General features: G+C 45.7%; 1 protein-coding gene across 2 annotated transcripts; it reads left to right on the top strand.

Annotated features, from left to right (window-relative positions):
• The first annotated feature begins 377 nt into the window (after positions 1-377).
• On the top strand, positions 378-4,827 carry LOC123143425 (protein FAR1-RELATED SEQUENCE 5). 2 transcript variants are annotated; one of them, XM_044562356.1, is made up of 7 exons: positions 378-998; positions 1,267-1,531; positions 1,660-2,377; positions 2,607-3,064; positions 3,160-3,447; positions 3,586-3,702; positions 3,848-4,222. In XM_044562356.1, the coding sequence occupies exons 2-7, from the start codon at positions 1,316-1,318 to the stop codon at positions 4,028-4,030; spliced, it is 1,980 nt and encodes a 659-aa protein (XP_044418291.1). In that variant the 5' UTR covers positions 378-998; positions 1,267-1,315; the 3' UTR covers positions 4,031-4,222. The 2 variants fall into 2 exon arrangements, with proteins under 2 accessions (XP_044418291.1, XP_044418290.1); XM_044562355.1 differs by having other exon boundaries at positions 3,586-4,827.
• The last annotated feature ends 4,601 nt before the right edge of the window (positions 4,828-9,428 follow it).

Below are 9,428 nucleotides of genomic sequence, written 5' to 3'. Positions count from 1 at the left end.
TCGTGTGTCTTCGGGTTGGATCCTTTCGATCTACGTTATTCTTCGTCGGCAGCGGTTGCTGTTCTGGTGCGCTGGTCCTATAGGTCTTAGCACGACTTCCCGACTGTCTACTACAACAAGTTGTGCCCGACTTCAGCGAGGGAGGGGCGATGATGGCGGCGCGCCTTTGCCTCACTTAGTCTACAGATCTGGATGTAATTTTTATGTTTATGATGTTCATTGTACTGCCATGATTAATGATGAAATAGATGGAAAGTTTTTTCGAAAAGAATCTCCTGCCCTGTAGAGTAGTCTCCTGGTCGGCCAAACCCGACGCGCGGCCTTTCTGGTCCGTGGTTCAGGACGTTGCCTTTTCTGCTGAGCCAAGAACAGGTTGGGCGGAGACGGCGCTTGGGGTTGAGTTGAGTGGGTCCGATTTGCCTTAACAGAGACTGACGACACTAATCCACGCTCGGTTCACTTTGAAGTTTGAACCCCACCGGATCCTGCCGCGGTGCTGCATCTTCCTCGACTCAACTCGGACGGTAAAAAAAAAAATACTTGCTGGGCGTGCGGCTGCCGCTTGAATCGCCGGAGCAGTTGAGATGGAGGACGGCGGGCTCGAGTTCCTGCTTGACGCCGTCGACCGGTGAGCGCTCGAATCTACTACAGTACAAGCGTGCTAGGTTTTCCAGATTTTTCTCAGCTGCCGCGGCTCGCGGGGTAAAGGGGCTGACAGGCTAATTTTGCTTCCGCCATTGCCGGGGGATCAATTGGTTCCCGCTGCGTGAGGAGTTGGCGGACAACCTACAGCACCCAGATCCACTGCCGCTCGCTCTGTCGCAGCCCGAGCAAGTGAATCCGGGCGACGATGATGGCCCCGATGCCGCGTCCGGGTGCGGGCAGCGGGCTGGCGGTGCCCCAGAGTGCGGTGAGCGGCGGCGGCGACAAACATCGCCCGCTGCTTCTGCGCAGTCTACTGACAGAGTTAACCCGCAAGCCCCTGGCTGGACCAAGAGGTATATATTTTTTTTAAATAGTTCCGTTACTGTACCATGTTTATTAAGCCTGCATATGTAATTTCACCTACGTGTTCGGCTTGTTCTTTTGGAATTTTTTCCGTGTGTGGGACTAGGTGCTGTGATTTAAAACGAGTTAGCTGAAAAAACTGAAGCCTGGCATTGGCATACGCAGTGTTATTATCTGTTACACCATGATTTACTGTCGAAACAATGACCTGACAAAGAAACTGTCTAGTGACAAGGCAATATCCCCCTGAAAATGCAGGTTACGCCTGGGTAGTGCCGCTCCAGACAGGACGCCATGCCCTTCTCGAATGAGTGCATTGGAGCAGACGATCCGGAAATATGCCGAAGAGCCTACCAAGAGTGTGATCAGACCAGAGCTTGGGCTAACTTTTGATTCTCTTGGTGAGGCATATGACTTCTATAACTTGTACTCGTGGGAGATTGGGTTTGGAATTCGGTACGGCAACAGCAGGATAAATGCAGAAAGGTCTAAATCAATGCAAGAGATAGTTTGTGGCTGCTCGGTGCGTTCCAGTATCTGACCGAGTCTCACTTTTATTCATTTATGTCCAAAGACCAAGAAAGGACCCCCTGTTTTTAGTTGTCTTGTGACGTAGAGAATTGATTTTTTGTTGGTCCACTTTGTGTGCAGGGGAAGCCTGCGGCTGAGAACAGCAGATCGTGCAGATGCGAGTGCCCCGCATTAGTACGTCTTTTGCGAGCATCGGACAACAGTTGGTATATCACGGAACACCGTGAGGGGCACAACCATTCCATGTCACTTGCACTGGGAGAAAAGGTTCACTGGCCGTCACACAAACATATCGATGTTTACACTAAAGATTTGATCAAGCAGCTTAGGGAGAACAATGTGAACCTTGGGAAGGTCTACAACATCATAGGGAGTTTTTTTGGGTCTGTGGATAAGGTGCCGTTCACAAAGAGGACACTGAGGAACATATGTGGTAATATAAATCGTGAGCAAGCTGATGACGATGTGAGAAAAACCTTGGAGGTTTTTGCAGACATAGTGGCTGGTGACCCAGGGTTCACATACCGGGTGCTAGCCGACAGTAACAGCAGGGTGAAGAACCTGATGTGGACAGATGGAAGAAGCCGAATGCAGTATCAGTTCTTTGGCGATGTGATAACATTCGACACGACATACAGAACGAACTTATATGACATGCCGTTTGGTCTCTTCATAGGGGTCAACAATCATTTTCAAAGCATTATCCTGGCAGGGGTGCTGATGAGAGATGAGCAAGTTGAAAGTTTTGAGTGGGTTTTTGCTGAGTTCGTAAGGATGATGGGAGGGCCTAACAGGTTGAATGCAAAACTCCATCAACTGTTAATCGAAGATGCAGTCTGTATGTTACTCCCTCCGTCTTGAATATAAGTCTTTTTAGAGATTCCAATAGGGACTACAAATGGAGGAAAATATGTGAATCTACACTCTAAAAATGTCTATATACATCGGTATGTAGTTTGTATTGAAATCTAAAAAGACTTATATTTAAGAACGGAGGGAGTAGTTAACTATTCAGAGAGAAATTTGAGTTCAGTTTTAACTAATTTGAACTTTGGGTTTGTTGACAGATCAAAACAAAGCTATGGAAGTGGCGATCAATAAGGTGTACCCAGGTTGTGTGCATAGATGGTGCAAATGGCACATTCTGAAGAAAGCAAAAGAAAGCTTGGGACCACTATACACGAAGAAAAACGACTTTCAGTCAGAGTTCCACAAGGTTGTCAATCATATGCTAACCAAGGATGAATTTGAGGCAGCTTGGAACATGCTGCTTGATAAATACAATCTGAGGAAGCATACTTGCATGACTCAAATCTATGAAATAAGATCAAAATGGGCAAAACCATATTTCAAAGGGGTGTTCTGTGCCAGAATGACAAGCACGCATTGCAGTGAGAGTGGGAACCACATGTTGAAGTCCTACATCCCTCGTGCAAGCCCGATGCACGTATTTGTGAGGCAGTACATGAGGCTTCAGTTTGACCAAGAGCGAGAGGAAAGCTACGAGGAAAAGAGGACCATGACTGTGAGTACAGTTTTATTCTTTTGAAAAATATAAATAAATTGCTGTGGTTGTATACATTGCTTGTTGGAAAACTAAAACTGATGATTCTTTTCCAGGGAGGCCTTGTCCGGAGAACAAATTTGGCTATAGAAAGACATGCCAGCAACATATATACGAGGGCTATGTTTGAGGAGTTCGGCCGTCTACTAATCGAGGGGACATCATACAATGTGACCGAAGTTGAGAAGATGAGGAAGTATGTCACAACACACAACAACGCTGCAAACAGAGAGAAATGGCGCAAGGTGGTTTATGAGGTGGTCATAAACGAGGATGGATCAGAATTTACTTGTGAGTGCGGACAATTTGAGCACACGGGAATGCTGTGCTGCCATGTACTTCGGGTAATATATTCGGGTTTCCACATGTCTTGCCGAAGCAATTGATAAACGATATAATAAGTTTCAGAAATAATTAACGATGAAAGGGTTGGTAACTGTTTTTCCATCCAATACTCATATTAAAACTTGTGTCCTGTGCAGGTGATGGATGTACTCCACTTGGAGGAGATCCCCCAAAAACACATACTGAAACGGTGGACAAAGGATGCAAGAGACATGCTGCCTGGGCACCTAGCTCATTACCAAAAGGATAACGCGGTAAACATGTCTTTCACTTGCAGGCACTCGACGTTGTATGCGAAAGCCATGGAAGTAGCACGATTGGGCGATGCAAGTGCTGAAGCGTTCCAGCACATGTTCGCTGGTCTGAAAGTGTTAGTTGAGAGTGGGGCTGCTTTTGCAGGAAAAAAAGATGGCTTGGGCTTTGAGGACCTTGTTAGAAATTTGCCTGGTGGAAGGTTGCCGGGCAATGGGGAGATTGAATTTGTGGTCAATGACGGCACTTGCCATGAGGAGAGTGCAGGGCGGTCCGCAAGCATCAATGGTCTGCTTTTCCTTTGTGCTCCAGACAAGCAAAGGGGCATAGGTCATCCGACAAACAGCAGAGAGAAAGCTCCATATGGGTGTCTGAGCAAGCGGACGCGGCTCTGTAGCATTTGTCGTCGTGAAGGCCACAAGCGAAGCACCTGCCCAGACAGGGGGGATGCCCCGAAGAAACCACGCAAACCTGGCAAATGCAAGAACTGTGGCATTGAGGGACACCGGAGGAATACATGCACACGGCCGCTTGGTGTCGCCGAGAAGAAATAGTATTCGGCAACTTAGTTCTGTTCATTGCTGGAAATCTGTCAAATCTGAGGATTTTCTGCTGTGTTTTAGAGAGCATTTGCTCCACGCTTGTTGCTCGTCTTTGAAATCGCCGGACAAAACTTTATCTAGTGACGATGAACCCCTGTATTTCGAAAAATCTGCAGATATTAGCTTGCACTGCCTGATGTAGACTAGTGTCTCTGCTGCTGTGATGACTGATGAGCACACGTGTCTGGGTTTGGCCAAGGTGTGCAGCTACCCACCCACGACAGCAGTTTGTGCGCCATGGAGTTCAAAATTTGAGCTGCTTGCATAGTAAAAGCAGTTTGTGTTATGCTGGCTGGCAGATGCCTTCTATAAAACTTGGCACCCCCCGGCCACTTGTCGCGAGGCCGAACAGTCTGTGGTAAGGTTTGGAGAGAGGCACGGGGATCCAGCCTTTAGCTTCGTGATGGCTCCATCGCTGTTTGAATCGAGTGAATAGCAAAAAACTATCACATTACGGGCTATCGTTCCAAAAAACTATCACTTTTTTTTAATTTTTTAAAAAACTACCACAAAAGTGGTGGGCTGTTCCAAAAAACCCAAGTGGCCGAACGGTTACAGTTTAAGTGTGTTTATGACACGTGGGGCCCGCCCGTCAGGGTTTTGTCGGCAAGAGGCTGATGGCGCGCGGGCGGACGGCCGTTAGGGCGAACGAGCCGTCCCGACCAGGTGCCTTATCCGATCCGCCTCACTCTCGCTCACACACTCCCACTCTCTCCCCCTCGCTCTGTTCCCCTGCCTGAGAGCTCGCCATCGTTGCCGACCATCTCCCTTCCTTGTCGCCCGCCAGGATGCCTTCTTGGAATGATGGGGATGAGAGCCCCGATGACGACAACATGGGGGGCAACCTGATGGATATGGAGTACTTTGTAAGCCTCATCCTCCTCTCTCTGTCATTATTTAGGGTTAGGGTTAGGGTTCAATCGATTTGGGAATTAGGGTTGATGATCTGCACATATGTATGGATGGATTCCTTTGGTTTAGCTAGTGCTTGATGGATTTATTGGATGCATTGGTTGTCTATCTTACCTTGTACTGCATGTAGGACACACCTGACACCATCCCTGAGCCACTGTGGTGTGGTGCTCCCATGGAGGAAGTTGCCAAGTGTACTCTGCACCAGATGAAGCCTAGGAAGTGTGTTGCTTTTGAAGGTGCTAACACTGGGAGGAGGTTCTATGGATGCCCTGTCCAGGTCACCAATGTAGTAAATCAGTAGCTCATTGTTAGCTGAAGTCAATGTTCTTATTTGTAGAGAGTGGTGTTCTACTTCATGTATGAAGTCAATGATTCATTTATGCTTTGTGGTTATCAGTTATGCTTAGTGGATTCAGTTATGCTGGATGGATTCAGTTATTGTGTAGTGGTTTGAAGTTTGCAGGAAGTCAGTGATCCAATTATGCTAAGTGTTGGTTTCTGTTTGCATTAAGTACATAGCAGAAATGCTCTGTCTTTGTAGCTAGAGTAGTGCACAAATGCTATCTATCCCTATTTCAAAATAGTTGGCACTGGATTGAGTTATAAATGTGTATATATCGTCTGTATATTAACTGTATTGAATTGCATAGATTTCTAAATTTGTACATCTCCTCCTTGTATATTAACTCCGTTTCAACTGAATTTGGCACTGAATTTATGCATTTTCAGAAGTATGTGTTGTCTGATCAAACTTAAATTATTTCTGAATTCATAACTGTTGTTTGATTGAACAGGGAGGTGTGAACTGTGGTGTAGTTAAGTGGGTTGATCCTGTCTGGCCTGATTTACTTAACATCTGTCTCATCAAGCTGTGGGAAATGTTCCATGAGCAAAACCTTGGCAAGATTCAAGACAAGCATGCATATGAGGATGAGGTTGCCAAGTTGAAGAAGGAGTATGATAATCTCTGCACTGAGTATCATAAAATGGTTGATGATGTTAGCAAGAGGTTTGACTGGCAGGATGGTGTTGGAAAGATTGACTACCAGAAAGCAATGGATGCTGAGAAATTTGAGAAGCAGAAGGAAGAGCTAGAGATGGAGATGAATATGGAGAAGCTTAGGCTTGCAAAGGAGAAGAGGTGTATCCTTCAGGCCCAGGCAGGAATAATTCACAATACTAGGAAGGCTATGAAAGAGATCAAGGTGGACAGGGATCTTCTTGCACAAGAGAAGAAAGAGCTGGAGAAAGTTGTAGCTGATCTGCTCAATGCTGGCCATGGGAGCAAGGAAAAACTTGAGCAAATGAAGGCCATACTAGAGTCATGAAGATCAGAGTATGGTTGATAAGTAACTAAGTTGGCCTACTTTATATAACAGGCCTTGCAAGTTGATGGTGGTAGTTGTATATTTTGTGCAGCATTGTATGAACTGCTTAAGTTATGGTAACTGGAGTGAAGGGAGGTGCCAATGTTTAAGTTATGGTTATGTGAAATGATGTAGTGTTCAGAACCTATCTTAAGTAATGCAACAAAGAACTGTTTTATTAGTTCTAGTTGCTTTATTAGTTCTATAGTTGTTTTATTGAAGTGAATAAGTGTTGTTGTGCTCTTCTGCTATTTTATTTGGCAGTTGGGCTAAATGTCTCACTTATCCAAGGTGGGCCTGGAACTGGGCTATTATCCAAACTTGCAGCCAGCCTACCAGCACCCAGGGTCCACCTATATAAATCCCACCCTAAGCCAGTAACCCTATTGTAACCCAAGCCCCTACCTTCTCCTCCCCACAGCCGCTAGAGAAATCCCTAGATCTGTAGCTCAGTGGGCATGGAACCTGGAGAGGTTGTAGATGCAAAAGAGGAGGTGGCCATGGGAGACTTGCAGAGAGAGGGAAGAAGAGCAGTAGAGCATAGGGGGGAGGCCAGCGGTGGCAACAAGACACAGGCTTGAGTATCGCCGCCGTCTGGCTGAGCTGATCTTGGTAGCTCGCAACCGCAAGGACAAGGAGCAGTTCCTGAAGGCATTCCCCAATGGCTCTAACCCTAATGATGATGATATCATCTACTGGGCAAGGAGGAGGGCCAACTTTCATCCATTTCAAGTAACTAGGCAGAGGTGGACCAGGATTATGTACCCATGAGGAGTGCTCTTGTTATGTTATCTTAATCCTAGATCTATGTATGAAGAGTTCCCTGATGTGTTGAAGGATCTATCTATATGTACCGATATATGTATTGAAGGATCTATCTATATGTACTGATCAATGTATGAATGATCTATCTAGTATTATGTGTTTGAATGAAAAGGATGGCTTATTTGTATGTATGAATGAACTCATGAATGATCTATCTAGTATTATGTGTTTGAATGAAAAGGATGGCTTATTTGTATGTTTGAATGAAATCATTTTTTATGTGGATGGATGATTTTTAGGGTTGGTCCTTATATTGCCTAGATGGTCCCCCTAAGATGGCCTAATTAGGTTATTTTAGGGTTGGTTGACAACTTGCCCCCTAAGATGGCCTAATTAGGTTGTTTTAGGGTTGGTCGACAACTTGCCCCCCTAGATGGCCTAATTAGGCCATTTTAGGGTTGGCCGACAACTTGCCCCCCTAGATGGCCAAATCAGGTCATTTTAGGGTTGGTCGACAAATTCCCCCCTAGATGGCCAAATTAGGCCATTTTAGGGTTGGTCGACAACTTGCCCCCTAAGATGGCCTAATTAGGTTGTTTTAGGATTGGTCGACAACTTGCCCCCCTAAGATGGCCTAATTAGGTTGTTTTAGGGTTGGTTGACAACTTGCCCCCTGGATGGCCTAATTAGGTTGTTTAAGGTAGGTCGACAATTTGCCCCCCTAGATGGCCTAATTAGGCCATTTTAGGGTTGGTCGACAACTTGCCCCCCTAGATTGCCAAATTAGGTCATTTTAGGGTTGGTCGACAACTTGCCCCCTAGATGGCCAAACTAGGTCATTTTAGGGTTGGTCGACAACTTGCCCCCTAAGATGGCCTAATTAGGTTGTTTTAGGGTTGGTCGACAAATTGCCCCTCTAGAAGGCCTAATTAGGTTGTTTTAGGGTTGGTCGACAACTTGCCCCCCTAGATGGCCTAATTATGCCATTTTAGGGTTGGTCGATGATACGTCTCCAACGTATCTATAATTTTTGATTGTTCCATGCTATTATATTATCTGTTTTGGATGTTTAATGGGCTTTATTATGCACTTTTATTTTATTTTTGGGACTAACTTACTAACCGGAGGCCGAGTGCAAATTGCTGTTTTTTTTGCCTATTTCAGTGTTTCGCAGAAAAAGAATATCAAACAGAGTCCAAACGGAATGAAACCTTCGCGATGATCATTTTTGGAACAAACGCAATCCCGGAGACTTGGAGTGGACGTCAAGGAAGCCACGAGGTGGCCACGAGGTAGGAGGGCGCGCCCAGGAGGGTAGGCGCGCCCCCACCCTCGTGGGCCCCTCGTAGCTCCACTGACCTACTTCTTTCGCCTATATATACTCTTATACCCTAAAAACATCCAGGAGCACCACGAAACCCTATTTCCACAGCCGCAACCTTCTGTACCCGTGAGATCCCATCTTGGGGCCTTTTCCGGCGCTCCACCGGAGGGGGAATCGATCACGGAGGGCTTCTACATCAAGACCATGGCCTCTCCGATGATGTGTGAGTAGTTTACAACAGACCTTCGGGTTCATAGTTATTAGCTAGATGGCTTCTTCTCTCTCTTTGGATCTCAATACAAAGTTCTCCTCGATTCTCTTGGAGATCTATTCGATGTAATACTTTTTGCGGTGTGTTTGTCGAGATCCGATGAATTGTGGGTTTATGATCAAGATTATCTATGAACAATATTTGATTCTTCTCTGAATTCTTATATGCATGATTTAATATCTTTGCAAGTTTCATCGAATTATCAGTTTGGTTTGGCCTACTAGATTGATCTTTCTTGCAATGGGAGAAGTGCTTAGCTTTGGGTTCAATCTTGCGGTGTCCTTTCCCAGTGACAGCAGGGGCAGCAAGGCACGTATTGTATTGTTGCCATCGAGGATAAAAAGATGGGGTTTATATCATATTGCTTGAGTTTATCCCTCTACATCATGTCATCTTGCTTAATGCGTTACTCTGTTCTCATGAACTTAATACTCTAGATGCATGCTGGATAGCGGTCGATGTGTGGAGTAATAGTAGTAGATGC

The sequence above is a fragment of the Triticum aestivum genome, chromosome 6D (genome assembly GCF_018294505.1).
Source record: "Triticum aestivum cultivar Chinese Spring chromosome 6D, IWGSC CS RefSeq v2.1, whole genome shotgun sequence".
Lineage (NCBI taxonomy): Eukaryota > Viridiplantae > Streptophyta > Magnoliopsida > Poales > Poaceae > Triticum > Triticum aestivum.
This window is presented reverse-complemented; position numbering and strand designations above follow the sequence as displayed.